Consider the following 15,031-nt stretch of genomic DNA (forward strand, 5'->3'; position numbering starts at 1 on the left):
AATGGAACCCAGAGGCATGTAGAACTCAAAATTATGTTTAGAAAAATGTTCTGTTTTGCTATCTGTGTTAGTGGAAGTTTTACAAAGGTTTGTGGGATTCAGCTGTTAAACCTATGGCACCCAAACAGAGCAATGGTGCTCTTCATGCACCGAAGTGACTATGATTTGCTTCAGAGGCAAGCTATAATATCTAGTTCTGGAAGAACCTGCACAAGGAGATGTGTCAGTAAACAAAAAGGTAAAAACTCTTTACCATGCAATTTGGTTTTCTTTCTCTAAAATACCTTGCGATATTGTTCCACAATTAACTGTAGGAAAATCAAACAATTTCATGCATCAGTGAAAGGAATAACTCCCCAAAAACTCTCTGTTCTTCTCTGTGCTCTGTGGCACACAAAATAGTTGCTTTATCCCAAGTCTGGAAGCTGTTGCAATATATGGTTCTTTCAGAAAGGCTTTTTGTAAATTTGTGGTAGAAGTCTTAGGGAATTCAAGATGAAAACTTACATCAATGAGATATTTCCATTCCATCTTCCCCTTTCCCTGTGCTATGCAAAACTACTGCTTTGGCTGGTTTTGTTTGCCTCCCAGGCTTTGTTCACTCTGGGCCTTGCAACAACATTTTTGGCTGCTTGGAGGACGAGTACTTTGAGCAGTGCCTGTGCTCGCGGGACTGTGGCTACGACGGGGAGCCCGTGTGTGGCTCAGACGGACAGATCTACCCCAACCACTGCCAGATGGAAGTGGCATCCTGCAGGAATAACACCAGGATAGAGCAGATGCCCATGTCTCAATGTTCTGCCTGTAGGTTTCATTCAACTCCCCTTTCGTGATCCTGTTGCTGCAAATCCTTATCTAAGCGAGTGATAATTCCATACCTGTGGCAGGAAAAGGAGGAGAATCTAAATCTCCTCTGTATTATTTTGTTACAGAGGATTAAGTTAGCAGAGCAGCTGCTTTTCAGCTTGAAATAACTGGCTTTCCCTTCTCATATTTTACCAATCAGAATGAATTTAAGAGAAAATTACTGATACTGTTTGATCTGAAATAAATAATTCTAGATAAAAATTAAATCCATGAAATGTAATGTTCTGTGGAGATTATGCATGGGCTTTCAAGGTGTGCAGCAGCTCAGGAAACTCACTATACCACCTCTGGAAATGCAAACATTTTCTATAAATGCATTAAGAAATTTTATCACCATTGAGTTTATTTTTCTTTTTATTTGCAGCCAAGAATTTGCCAGAAGAAAGGGAGACACACTCCCACACAGCTGAGCAGCCCAGTGTTCCACAGACTCCAGCAGGTAATACCTTTGCATTTATCCAAGGCCCTTTTCTTTAGCAAGGTCAAAGCTTGTCCTATTCCTGTCTGAAGTATATATGTATGGCTCTCAAACACACTGTAAGTAAAGATGCTGCATTTCTTCATCTTATATAAAAGACAGAATATTCAGAAATCAGGAAATAAATAAAGAGGTCAAGGAAACCATGGATGAGAACTATTCAACAACAGACAGCTCTTCTAGTCCTTTTTCCTTCAGAAAATCTTGCAGGATACCTGCTCAGTTCAGCACATGCAGGATTTAGGTGATCGTTCATCGGAGTAGCAGGTGACTCTCCTATTTTCTCAGCCTTGCGGTGTTTGAACAACACATGCTCTGTGATCTTTTCTTCCACTATTAATCTGGAAAGATCACATTTAAAACCAGACTGGTGTAATATGTTCCAACAAACAACTGGACAGGACCTGACAACAGCCCAAACCATTGCAAGAACCAGGATCCAGGTGGATTAACTTTGTCCCTTCAGTTCTGTGCAAAAGTGGAGCTGGCAGCCTTGATTCTCTCTGAGATGCTGTTTGAAATAAAGGGCCTTAGTGAGCAAAACTGTTAAGGTCAGTAGATAGAGCAGCCAGGAATTTGGCTGCTCATTTTATTTGGTGCTTATGTTCATACACTTTTTCCAAGACTTATGTCGAACTTGCTCATGGCTCACAATAAATCTCATCAAGAAGCAGTGGAGGGTCAATAGAATAGCTTGTTTCATGCCGTTTCTAGTAAATAAACTGGACTAGATTTTTCCTGGCTGCTTTCCGCTCATTAATTTTCCCCTGGCTTCTAACTCTCCTGACAAATCAGTAAAACAAGTTTAATTCTTCAAGAGAAGTCTCCGTGCCTTCTCATGTCCTCCTTGTGCACAAAGCTCAGAGTACACATGCCCAGTGTGAGTCTCCAGCCTGTTCTTTCCCTTCTGAGCAGCAGCTGATAATTTTGCTTATTAAGTGTAAAAACATAGTGAATATTCCATTATTACTGTTTCTATAGGTCATTCAGTCTTAGTGTTTAATGTCTGTCCTGCTTTCCCTCCCTTTTTTTCTGGACTAATTGTGAATATATATGAGATTGCAGGCTGTTGGGATAACTGAGATGAGGGTTTGTTGCCTTTTATTCCATGCACATACCGTGAACTCAGCACAGAAACTCTGCAATCTGAACCCTTTAAAGCAGCATTCCCAAACTGCTCTGTGGGGCGCTGCTGGAATGCAAGGCCATACTAAGTGTTTTGCTGCTGCTCTACAAAATGAGGCTGCAATTACATTATTTTCAAGTAAAAATGTGGTAGTAAAAATATGGTTACCTGGGGAAAAAAATTGTGGAACTTGTGGTAGTCCACGATCTAACAATGTTCAGAACACAAAAATGTTCAGAAAGCACAGACCTCCTGACATTTCCTATAAGTTTTACCTTGCAGTTCTCTCCTCTGGACAATGGGCAGCCACCCACCCCAGAGTCACAGCCCATTTGGTGTGGCATATGTGCTGTGAGAGTACCCTGCCAGTGTCTCAGATTATTTTCTGAAATAATCTGCATTAAAGTGTCTGTCAAAAGAAAATACCCCTCTGGTTTCTGTTCTGAATGGACAGAAGCAGCATTGGCTCAGGAGGATATTTAAAAGCAAAAGGGGAAAATCTGATTTCTGTGTGTGTGGCATTGTCATACAGATTTTAGATGAACAAACCTGAGTGGCATGAGGATGTTTGTCAAAGCACAAGCACTTGGAGCTGGTTTTGTCCTGGGATCTGGGAGTTTTGAGTCTCCTGGCAGGCAGACCCTGGAGCTGTGAGCAGCCATGGCAGAGTGAGCATTCAGAAATAAACCTGAGTAAATCCTGCATCGGGAAAAGGGCCCAGCATGTGATTTTCGTTAATCCCCTGGGCTCCTCTCAGGTCAAGCACACAGGACATGAATCATAGTGTAACAGATGAATGAATCCCTCCCCACACATGGCTCTCGTGGGCTCACTGCTCTGGCAGCACTGGAGCATGAGATTGGTTTAAGTCAGCTCATGTGCTCTGGGCTTCCAGGGAGAGCTCTGATGAGCCATGCCTAAATCTGCAATTTCCTAGAAGGATACAGAACTCCAGGAAGCCAAATCAAGCTTAGGGCAGGTTGGTGAAAAACTGCCTGAGTGTGTTAATCTTCAGGAAATACCACGTTCTTGGAGAAGCACGTGGTGTTTGTATTGTCTGGAATCCTCCTGGCTTTGCCATGAGACTTCTGCAGCTCATCTTGGGCTGATGGATGTTTTCACTGGAGCTCTTGTCTATGTTACCCAGCAGTGGGAATAACGAGCCAGCTGCCACCCAGCAATCAGTGGGAACTGAGTGGGAAATGTGTTGGGGCTCCCTCTGGCACTCACAGACTCAGTGCAGTTCCAAACACACCAGTGGGTTTGGTGGAATAAACCCCAGCTTTGGAGTTAAGCAGTATAGATGGTCCTGAAAAATCCTGTAGCACCCAGCTCTTGTCAGAGTATCTGAAAATGCCTTTCCAAAGTCTGCAGTGAGGGAGAAATGGGCTGAGGTTTCATCTTAAAACTGCAGCCTTTTTTTGTACATATGGATGGATCCTCTTTATATCTGTAGATTCTCTTGACTGAGAGGGAAGTGTGCACGGTGACAGGACTCAGCTGAAACTACTCTTGTCTGAATACCCTTCTTTAGTTGTTCTTTCTCACAGGTGAATTACTGAGTCTCTAAAGGATGAAGCAGGATTTTGATGAGTAGCATGGACCCACCTCTGGCTCTCAGCACTGAAGCTGTGCTGGTGTTCCTTCACAGTCTGTTGCAGTCCTATTTGTTTGGACTGAAAGCCCTTGGAGCAGGAGCTGTCTTACGAACAGGAGTATCAGAATCTCAGTGCCTTTCTGGCTGTGGCTTTCCTGAGATCACTGTCACACTTGTCTACAAAGATTTGAGTGGATTTTAGAGCCTCAAGGATCCTCAGTAACTCTGATATCACCTCTCTTATGAGGTGGTGCTTTGATTGCTTTCATAGATTATTAGCTCTGTTCTGAAACTTCCTAAACCTTCCCTGCCAAAAGCGCTAAATATAGAGCCAATGTACAGCCAGTGATGTTGGAGGACAATATGTTGACATCACACTGATGTGGTTCTGCATGGATTTGTTAGAAAAGCAATATCCAAGTGTGGGCAGCAGTACTGGGGGTATCAGGGAGCCCACTCAGGCTCAGGTCTCTGACCCCCTGCCCTCTCCCCACATGTTATTTGCACAGCTCTGCTCCAGCAGTTTGAAGGGCCGGTAGCTGGGAGAAAATTCTACATGGAATTATGATACTTTTATTTGGTGCTGGTGTTACTTTTCAAAAAATTAAACACGATCAACTGGACCAGCTCCTACCAGGAACACCAGTGTGAGCTCTGCTTCCAGGTGGAGTCATCCCCAGCTCTCCTTACTGGCCAGTGTTATCCCTGGGGTTACACTGCTCTTTCAGGATTGATTGAACTGGCAAGGGGCCACTTTTCCCTTCACCCCATCGCTGCTCAGCAAACATTGGCTTCGGCACAAACATTTGGGGATGGGGGGAGTGGTTTGTGTGCAGCAGGAAACGCTGGCCTTTCCTCTTTGCCTTGACTCCAGGGCTGAATTCCTGAGAAGAGTGAGACCTGTAATGTTAATTCCATCCCTGCTGGACAGCAATCATCCATTCATACAACCATCTCATGATCTGGCAGGTTCCCATATGGAGAAGGCCAGGAAGGAGTGAACACAGAGACTGACTCTGCTGTTGCTTTGGGCCGAGCCTGTTGCTGGGAGGATGTGGGAGGCAACAGGGAAGATCCTTCAGATATTTTATTCCTAGAGAACAAACATTTTCAAAGGCCTTGATGAGTATTCTCCTAAAATAAAGCCAACTTTGTGGGGGTGGGGGACTTTTCCTCCCTGCAGTAACTCTGCTCCAGTGGTTGCTTTGGTTGGGATTAGAGTACACAGACAGCAAACAGGAAGGATGGGCAGCTGAACTGGCTCAAGGAACAGTTTAGAAAACACGGACCTACTGATGTTCCTATAAGTTTTGTCTTGCAGTTCTGCCCTCTGGACAGTGGGCAGCCACCCACCCCAGAGGCACAGCCCGTTTTGTGTGGGATCTGTGCTGTGAGAGTGCCCTGCCAGTGTCTCAGGATGGACTGATAGTGCATTTGTCTTACTGTGTACAACCCTCAGGGTGACTGGTCCAAACTTCAGCACCTCGGTGAATTCCATACTAGAAAAGGAGACTTTCCCCTCCCTTTTTTTCCTCCTTTCCCCCTCTTTTTCCCTTATTTCCCCCCTTTTCCCCCCTCTTTCCCTCCCTTTATCCCTTCCTTCCCTCCCTTTTCCTCATTTTCCCCCTTTTCCTCATTCCCCCCTTTTTTTCTCCTTCCCCCTTCTTTTTTTCTCCTTCCCACTTCTTGTTTTCCTCCTTCCCCTCTTTTCCCTTTTTTTCTTTCCCCTTTTCCCACTTTTACTCCCTTTTTTTTTCCACTGCCCAGGTCTTATGGTCTTACACCGGGAAGCTGAAAAATCCAGTTTTGTAGCAGCTCTTCTCCTGGGCTGTGAGTTCAAGCAAACCCATGCAGGTCCAGTGACACGTGGCCTCACCCCTTCCTTCTCCTGTCATTCTCCTTCTCTGTGATGCAAAATGTGATGCAGAAATGCAGTTCCTTTGGCTAAACTTGGACTCTGGTTCCCTCCACAGCTGAGGAAGGGCCCCCTCTTCACACAGACCTGTCCTACTACTCCTATGAGTACGACCCTGACCCCTTTGCTGCAGAACCCGATGTGTTTGAGATGGAGGCAGAGCTGACAACAGGGCGCACCTTCAGGGAAGGGGATGGGATCCAGGGAGAGGTGACCATGGCAGAATGGTGAGCCCAGGGTGAGTCATAAATCTTCTTCGAGACTCAACCTCTCATGTCCTGGGTCAGATGTGTTTACTTCCTCAAAAGGGGCATTTTTACACTTCCCTCTTTAGCAAGGAATCCCTGGGAATGGGATCTTGAAAGGCTTTGTGGCTCCATCCCCAGCAGAACAATCTCTGAAGCTTTTCCCTACCCAACTCTGGCGATGTCTCCCCAAGACACATAACTTGTCTTCACTGTGTTCTCTTTTCAACAGAAATCTACAATTTAAACCAAGAGAAGAGGCTCAGAATCAACTCCTGTATGAGTTTGTTCCTCCAGACGACCTGCTGCAGAACACAAACTGAATGATGAAATGATGACTACTTCCTGATGCCCTCAGAACTGTTGGCTTTGCTGCCCCACGGGGTGGATCTGGAGCTCTGAGGGGGACACTCAGCATGATTTTTCTGTTGATTTTCCTGCCTTTTGTGCATTCTCCTTGGAGCCCTTCCAATGATGGGAGACCAATATGCTGTGTCCTCTAGGTGAGAAAAATAGGGGCTGGAATTCAAACCTATAGAGCATTTCCAAGTGTTTTCTCTGCTATCAGGATATACTGCAAGTGCCATTTCCTAGATACATTTAGAAGCTAAGTCCATGCCTTGTGCTTAGCTGAACTGCTGTTTGAGGAAAGATGGCTGAGAAGTTTTTGCTCAAATTATAATAATAAAAATCAGTGTGTTTTGCTAATTATGACATAGCAAGAGGCTAATTATCTTCCCCAGCCCGTAAGTCTGCTGCACCCACAAGAGAGGCTCCATGTTCAGAGAAGCTGGTGGGAGGTACATTTTACCAGAGAAAACTGGAATCCAGTGCCAGGGCTGAAAGGCTTTGTCCCTGCCTTCTGTCTGCAGGCCTCAGGTGGGAGTTTTCCAGCTCCAGCAGTGACAAGGATTAGGTGGGGGAACCCTCTTTGTGTTGCACTATGTGCTGATAGGGGCTGCTTGCAGCCTTCTCAGCCCTTTCCTCCTCAAACCTTGGCATGAAAATGAAGCTGACCGAGGCACAGTCCTTTTAAATGTTTGCCTGACTTCACTAATCCCTTTTATTCTGCTCTCACTGGGATCCAGCACAATGGTTGTTCTGCTCATGGTACTCTCTGCCCAGCCCAGGATCTGCTGGCCAGTACCAATCCCTGGGGTCACAAGCTGGACTCCCTTAGTCTGACCTGCCCCAAGCAACGTGGCAAAACTAAAAACAAAAGCTTTGTGTTTCCAAAAGTGTAGGAGGCCAAGATTTTTTAGTTTCCCTTCCTGCCTGGAGAAGCATTGTTCTCCTTGGAAGAGTTACATGCAATTGCCTTTTGCAAAATAGTGTTAATATTTTATCTTACCACTTCTATTGTTACCGGGACCCAGAGCAGGGTGGAAACTGCTTTTGAGGGTGTTTATTGGTGAATGGAAACAGAAAAAAACCCAGCTCCATTCATTTTTAGGGCTTGTTTACGCAGGAACCATGACAAGACTATATCCCAGTATAGACATTCCATTCCAGAATAAAGGCAAGTTTATTCCAGAAAAATGTCCACATGGGGACAGACCAGGAGGTATCCCAGAGGTTGGGCATGGGTAGTTTCCAGTCTTTTTTGTTTGGGACCAGACATTTGCAGAATGTAGTTGACATGATAAAGGTCTGGGTCTTGAAGTTCCCAGAAATTTCAGAGCTGCTTTGTTGGCAAGTTTTTTCATGGCTGCTCCCAGCTCTCCTCACAGGATCTTGGCATGGCTGCTGCTCTGGGTGCCCACTGCTGCCCTGCTGAGGGGTTTGCCATGTGTCCTGGGTATGCGGGGGGGGGAGATCTGTCCTCCCTGTGTCTGCACAGCACAGTGGAAGCACTGGTGGCTGCATTCCTGCCTGGCAGGTAAATAAAGACCTTCAAACTAAATTCCATCTCCTGTAAGCAGCTGGCCTGGCTAGACACTGGTTATTGTGTACACACATAGGGCTGAGTCAATATTTATCCCCTGGGTAAATAACAGACCTACTGTGAGCTGCAACAGGATTTTTTTTTCCCTTTTCTAAATCTCAAAGCCGCACAATACAAACCCTGCTCTTTGCTGGTTCAGGCTTCAGCTGTTTGGTGCTGTGAGTGTGGGAGAATGAGACAGTCACCCTGATAATGTCTGTGATTGGCTTCCCCTAAAAGTGGGACCTATGCTCTGGATTCTTCAGTCTCCTGTCCTCAGTCACTTTCTGGCTGGACTTTCCTGCTCTCATCCATTGTGCATCTTTGTATATCCATTGAGAGATATTTGAAATAATTTTCCATTGCTTGGTCCTCTCATAGGTCCTTGGGCAGTCAGACATCCCCCTTGGGGATGAGGAGGTGAAGGTGGGGAGTTTCAGCAAGTATTAAACCTGACTTTCTTCACTTTCCTCAGGCTCTGGTACATGCAATGTCCTAATTCCAGATTCAGACACCTCCTTGTTTCTGCCAGGTAAATAATTCCAGCTGGTGGTGCCAGCCCATCAATCATAGCCCTGCCTGAGGGATCTGTGTGTGCCTGTGCACTCACCTGCTAGAGGCAGAGGAGTCTTGCTTCTGTTTTGCAATTCAAAGTTAAGCCTGAGAGACCTGGGCCCTCAGAAGGCAAAGGCGGAGCAGCCTTAGAGCCAGACAGAGCAGTTCAGTGTGTGGGAGGTGATGGGACAGGATTTCTGGATCCTGACCTCATCTCCAGTGCTTCTCCCCACCTTTGGCACTTTCAGGGCAAGCACATATGCTTTTGGCAGCCTCAGCCTCCCCCGACTCTTGCCACACCAAACCAGTTCCTTTCTGTACTGAAAAAAAAGTCATTTTATTTAAGGAATTGCATAAAGGAACCTGCACTTACACCATTGTAGTTACCTTTCCCCTCTTCACAGGAGTAAAGGAGCAGGTCTCTGCTCTCTTCTTCTCCACCCTAGTTCATGGTCCCTCTGTCCAGAGCTTTCCCCTGTCCCACATTTGCTGTTCATGTTTCTTGTCATCATCATTAATTCTTATCTAGGAAAAAATAATTCTAGATTATTTTTTCTCCATTCTTCAACATCTTACTTGGAATACAGACACTCTTTAGGCCTGGGGCCCTGAGAACCACTGGAGACACAGCACAGCTGTATCAGACTCCAAACTGTTCACAGGCTTTGGTCCAGTTCTCCCTCTGGAGCTAATCAGTCACACTCCTGTCCCTGAGAGCACAAGGACATCCCAGCACTGAGAACTCAGGCCCCCACTTTGTGCACATCAGCCAGTCATAGTTTGGAGTGAAGGATTGATTTTGTTTCTTTTTTTCACCAAGAAGACCAACTGGGTGCTGGGAAGCCAAAGCCAGCAAGGCCAGCAGGTTGTTTCTGCCTCAAAAACAAATTTGCCTCCCTCTGTCAGAGAGATGTTTCTCCTTTCCTTTCCCTGATGGTCCCTCACTGCAAAAGGAGAAAAGTGCCAGTGGGTTTGTAAGACACAGAAAAAGCTTCTTCCATTGAGTTACTGAATAGCTGCAGCAATGCTAGTTATCAGTGATTGATGCTTCCAGTCCTTTCAAGGAGATTAATATTTATATATTTGTAACTGTACATTATGCAGAGTAATCATTACCATGGTATTTATTTTAAAGCAATGGTTCCCTTGTTCTTTCTTGTCCTAGTGTTTTGGTCTTGCCTCTGTTCCTCCTTCCTAATAAGCCTCAGTAGAAAACAAATACCAGAAAAATGTTCAGCTTGCTTGGAGAACATCATTAACATACCAGCACTTGCTTTGCTGACTGTTGCCATTTAATGCACAATAACCTGGTTTTCATTATTGTGAATAGAGCAACTATTTAGAAAAACCTCAGCTTGGGTTGGGTTTGTGGTTTTTTCAATACCTGCTGTTTCTGAGTCCCCACAGCCCTGGATGCCCCAGGGCTCCAGGTCAGCACCTGGTGCATCCCCTGCACCCAGAGACTGGCTCTAGCCTTTCACCTGCCCTTTGCCCCTCCCCCTCCCCTCCCCTCAGGTACATGCAAGCAGTTCTCTGACCATTTTTGTTTTGTTCACACAAATCTTAGCAAGTCTGAGTCCAGAAAAGTGTTTGTTTTAGATTCTGATAAATATTTTATTAAAAACTTATTTTAAGACAATCTTGTCTGCTTCTTTTTATTCACGCTGTCAAGTCTGTACCAGGAAAACCAAAAAATTCAGGGACTTTAAGGAGGATTATTGTTCATTTTCTACCTTGCTTCTTACTGGCCCTATGCCCCAGTTGTGTCTGAGAGATGAGCCTGTTGCAGTTTGATAAATATGGTGAATTTGCAACAGATTCCAATAAGCAACAAGCCTGAGCATCTCTTTCAGCTTTTGGTTGTGGGTGACATTACACAAAAGACGTATGGAGTCCTAGAGCAAGAGTTTGCTCAATTCCTACTTTAATATTGCCCTTCCAGAGACATAATTTTAAAAAAAAATCCATTAATACAATCTTTGCCCCAAAGAAATGATGGATGTCAAGGGTCATTTGCAAAAACAGGGATGAGTGAATGGGATTTCTGCACTTGTTACCAACAATGAGCTGACATTACTGTGGGGTTGCTTATGAATCAAGCCAAGAATGTCTTTCCTAGAAAAGCCAGTGCTCTACATTCTCTTAACTGTTTCAGTCCAGGAGAGTATCTTTTGAAACTTTTGAATCTTTTGAAATTTAGAAATTTGGTTTTGCAATGCCTGGTCTTTTTCAGTTTTAGGTGAAGGGAATATGTGTTTAAGGAGCAGGAGCAGAGCTAGAAGGCAGAGAGCAATCAGCTGGCAGGGTCAGAAGAAGCAACCCCGGGTGTATCAGCAAGAATATCCCTGGTGATATCTGACCAGGTGAGAGCTGCAGTGTCCCAGTAGTTGATGTATGAGTCCAGCACTAAGCATCTCACACCACAAAGAATCCCACAGCCCAGGTTTATTCACTCTTTGCTGTGCAGACAGGAAAAAGGACTTGGCTCCTGGATGAAACTTGTGGAATTCCAGTGTTGTCTTCATCTTTATCCCCACTGTGTGTTGGGAGTGCCCTGGGAGCGGGAGCTGGGTTGGGGGCTTTACACCAGGGAGTGTTTGGAACGGGGGAGTGTTTCCTTGGAGAACTTGGAGGTCTTCAGGAAAGTGCTGTTTTGCTTGCTACTCCTGAAGAACCTTTTCCTGACCTTATCCCTGAAGTCTTCTGACACATAGTAGTAGACAAAGGGGTCAGCACAGCTATTGCACGTGCTGATGGCCAGGCTCACCATGTAGCTGATGTAGAGCTTCCCGTACAGCCTGGAGCAGTAGCTGGAGTAGTGACCCAAGAGCAGAACGTTGCTGGGAGTGTAGAAGGCCACGAGGGTGAACACCACGAGCGCCGTGAGCTTCATGGGGTAGGAGTAGCGCTTCCCCCCGTGCAGGAGGACGCGCAGCACGGAGCAGTAGCTGAACAGCACCACCAGCAGCGGCAGCAGGAAGGCGCAGGCGATCAGGCACACGAAGTAGTAGAAATAATACCCGTCATCCTCATGCCTGGGCAGGACGTCGTGGCAGAGGGTGAGGTCTGCCCCGAGCAGGGGGTAGGACTGCTGCTGCAGGGCCAGGGGCAGGGTGAGCACGGCCGAGCAGAACCAGACAGTGAGACAGGTCCAAGCGGCGAAGGCAGGGGTGCGGAAGGCACGGGAAGAGAAGGGATGGACCACAGCCAAGTAGCGGTCCACGCTGATGCAGGTGAGCAGCAGCACTGAGCAGTACATGTTCCCGTAGAACAGAGCCGTGGTGAGCCGGCACAACCCTTCCCCGAAGGGCCAGTCATTCCCCAGGAAATAGTAGGAAATCTTGAAGGGCAACACCAACACGAGCAGTAGGTCTGCAGCAGCCAGGTTCATCAGGAACACGGTGGAGGTGAGCCTCTCTGCCCTGGTGGCCAGGATGCACAGGGCTAGCCCGTTGGAGGGCAGCCCCACCAGGAACACGAGGGTGTAGAGGGCAGGGATGAGGCGCACAGTGAGGGCGCTGCCCAGCTGGGAGCGTGTGGCCTCGGGGATCAGCAGGTATGTGATGTTGTTCACGGTGGCCTTGTCCCCAGGGATGGCTCGGGGACACGGGGTGGTCTCTAGAGTCTTGTCCTGGTCGTTGGTGCTGTTCTGAGAGTAATCTGAGAGACAAGGCAGCCTGTTATTCACTCATCCCCAGTGTTCACCCCAAAGGCTGCTCTTTGCCATTTCTGTTGGGACCCCTGGAACTGGCAGTACTCTGGAAAGACTGGTGTGTGGTGGGCAGAAAAACTTGGCTGACAGACAGAGTCACCTCAGCAACCTCTCGGAGAATGGACCCAATTCCTTTGCCATGTGGTTTCCCACAGCTCACAAGTGACTGTGGTGCTGTACAACCATCAGCAGGCCTGGGAGACCAGAGAGCAACTCCTCTGTCTGGCTTTCACAAGAATCTGAAAGTCTGGAGCCATTCCAGTGTAAAGTCATTACTGTGGGAGTCTAAATTTGGCTTTCAAGTGCTCTGTTTTACTGCTCTGTTTTTTCTTTCTAGTTTCTTCCACCCCAGCTTCCTTCTCTGCCATATCACCTCTGTCACCTCCTGTCACCTCCTGCTTCAGCTAGAGCCTGCACAAAGCTCAATCAGAGTGTGCTGCCACGTAAACTCATTAAAAAATAAGTTTTCAGGGATCTTATAAAGGTACCAAACACCCAGTACTTCAACAAACAGCAATTTTTCAGCCAGAGACACACACTCACCATCGTAGTCCTGAGAGGCCACACGGAGTCCCCAGAAGGCACAGCACAGTAGGAGCCTGTGAGACATCCACCCATTCCCAAGGTTCCCCATCCTGGTGCAGGATCCAGTGCCCCACTGCAGTGTCAGAGCTGTATGGGAATTGTAACACCAGTGACCCTGCTTACGCATTTCCTTTGGTTAGTCCTTAACTCACGGAAGCAAGAGGCAGATCCCAGAATGATGAGGCTTTGGGGGCTGTCAGAGCCTGTGCTGCCCAAGCAGACACAAGCCCAGTGTCAGAGGGGCACTGGGAGGGGCATAAGAATCTAGATCTGAAGTGTACCAGGGCTGTACTTCATCATCAGAGCTCGATGATGCCTCGAGTGACTCACTTGGGTCTCCTTCCTGCTCCGGGATATTCTTGGAAAGCATCCTTCCCCCACAGAGACCCAAGTGGCTCTGGGGGAGATCCAGATCTTTTCCCATGTGCTAGTTCACAGTGTTCTCTAGTCTCACAGACAGGAAGATATCAGAGCTGAGGATCAGACAGACCTCCCCAGCTCCCAGGGATTATATGGGGGTCTTGCAGACTCGTGGTCTGGCAGTTGAAGGTTTTTAGTGTCAGCCTTGCAGCCTCCAGACCAGGCTCAGCCCTTCAGAGGTCTGCTCCTTTATTTCTGCTCCTGCTCCCTGACTAAACAGGGGATGAAGCTCCTGCACCTTCTCAATTTTACTGCAGAGGGTGATTAAAAGTCTTCTGGGTTGGAGCTATTTGTACTTGAAAGAACCAGCAGGAGCACCATGCCATACCAAAGGCAAGTGGCAAAGTGAGGGAGACACTTGTGCTTCCTCTGATAAACCTGAACAGGGAGAGCAGCTCCATCCAGCAGGAAAGGGGCCTCAGAAGGGCTCAGGAAATCCCTGCAGTTGGATAGATAATGGTGAGTTCCAGTCACTCTTGCCCCAGAAAACCATGTTTCCCAAAGCTGTGTAGTTCCACCTGGAGTACTGAGCTCTCTCCCTGGGTTTGGAGCTCGGAGCAGCATATGGAGCTGCCACAGACCTGCTGGTTGTACCCAGAGGACAACTCAGATAATGCTGGAAGAGGCACTGGCAGATGTTACCTGAGCCTTTAAGATCCTTTGCTGCCCGGTCCCCCTTCTCTAACCCCTTGAGCAAGTCCCTTCTGTGCTCTGCCCTGCACAGCAGCACTGGGAAGCTTCCAAATCCTCTCTCATCTCCTTCGTTGGAGCCCAGTGTGGTCAGCAAGCGGATGGGCCAATGGGACAGTGTCTCATGGATGGAGAGGGTGCTGGTTTTTAGGTTCTTGCTCTTCAGTCCTTGCCTGGCTCTGCAAGGGAGGAAGGAAAGGAGCTGGAGCCCAGCAGTAGGAACTGTAAATTTGGCAACCTGAGGAGCAGCTCATTTCTTTCTCCTCAGCTTATGAATGGCCTCTTCTTTAAAGGTTGCAAATCTGAGCCTGGCTGATGTTCGATGAGATTCTTCTATTCCAAGGAGAAAATGATCCTATTTCCTTTGCTTTCACCATATTCCCACATCCTTGTGCCGAGCGTGTCGAGAGGTGGAGTTCCACTGGCAGGGAGAGGGAAGATACAATGTTAGATGTTTTGCTTTTGTGATTCTCTCAGGATTTATGAACCCTTACAGAATGACTCATGTGGCCACATATTTTCCATGCCTCAGCCAGGATCCTTTCCATGCTCTGTATGCAAAAAATTATCCATAATCAGGTTCAGATAGTGTGCAAATCACAGCCTTGCTTCCTATAGTCAGGTCTCTGGAGTGGAGCACAGAGAGGTTACTCATCACTGTATCCTTCATTTTTCAGATGCTGTGTGATCTTTAGTGACTGCCTTAGATGCAGAACAGCTTGCTTGAAACTTCCAGTGCCAGAGGTTTGTCACGGCTTGTTAACATCTCTTTAAGTCGTGTGATCCTTGCCCTGCGGGGTAACAATTTGGTTTTCAAGTAATTCGTTGTGCAATAGATCATCTCCTGGGAGCTGACTATTTTTTATTCCACGGCTCTGAACCCAAAAGATGTAATGCTGGAATACAGGCTGGGGATT

The 15,031-nt window shown here is 47.0% G+C and overlaps 2 protein-coding genes across 2 annotated transcripts in view; one reads left to right on the top strand and one right to left on the bottom strand.

The window, feature by feature from the left end:
* The window catches only part of CPAMD8 (C3 and PZP like alpha-2-macroglobulin domain containing 8), a 47,846-nt gene extending 41,631 nt beyond the window's left edge, over positions 1 to 6,215 (top strand). The window contains exons 39-42 of the mRNA XM_018088710.1: positions 592 to 804; positions 1,232 to 1,306; positions 3,431 to 3,454; positions 6,042 to 6,215. Of these exons, the coding sequence (XP_017944199.1) occupies positions 592 to 804; positions 1,232 to 1,306; positions 3,431 to 3,454; positions 6,042 to 6,214 (485 nt within the window). The 3' untranslated portion in view covers position 6,215. The remainder of the gene's footprint in view (positions 1 to 591; positions 805 to 1,231; positions 1,307 to 3,430; positions 3,455 to 6,041) is intronic.
* A 5,073-nt stretch (positions 6,216 to 11,288) lies between these two features.
* Positions 11,289 to 13,131, bottom strand: F2RL3 (F2R like thrombin or trypsin receptor 3). Its single transcript, XM_008933994.1, has 2 exons — positions 12,963 to 13,131; positions 11,289 to 12,367 (listed from the first exon to the last, which is right to left on the bottom strand). The coding sequence occupies exons 1-2, from the start codon at positions 13,129 to 13,131 to the stop codon at positions 11,289 to 11,291; spliced, it is 1,248 nt and encodes a 415-aa protein (XP_008932242.1).
* Between the last annotated feature and the right edge of the window lie 1,900 nt (positions 13,132 to 15,031).

Source organism: Manacus vitellinus, unplaced genomic scaffold (genome assembly GCF_001715985.3).
Source record: "Manacus vitellinus isolate BGI_N305 unplaced genomic scaffold, ASM171598v3 scaffold_107_pilon, whole genome shotgun sequence".
Lineage (NCBI taxonomy): Eukaryota > Metazoa > Chordata > Aves > Passeriformes > Pipridae > Manacus > Manacus vitellinus.

Coding starts and splice junctions, on each gene's coding strand:
- F2RL3 (XM_008933994.1), bottom strand. CDS start 13,131: ATGCGTAAGCAGGGTCACTGGTGTTACAATTCCCATACAGCTCTGACA. Junction 12,368..12,962: donor GGCCTCTCAGGACTACGATG/GTGAGTGTGTGT, acceptor CTTGTCTCTCAG/ATTACTCTCAGAACAGCACC.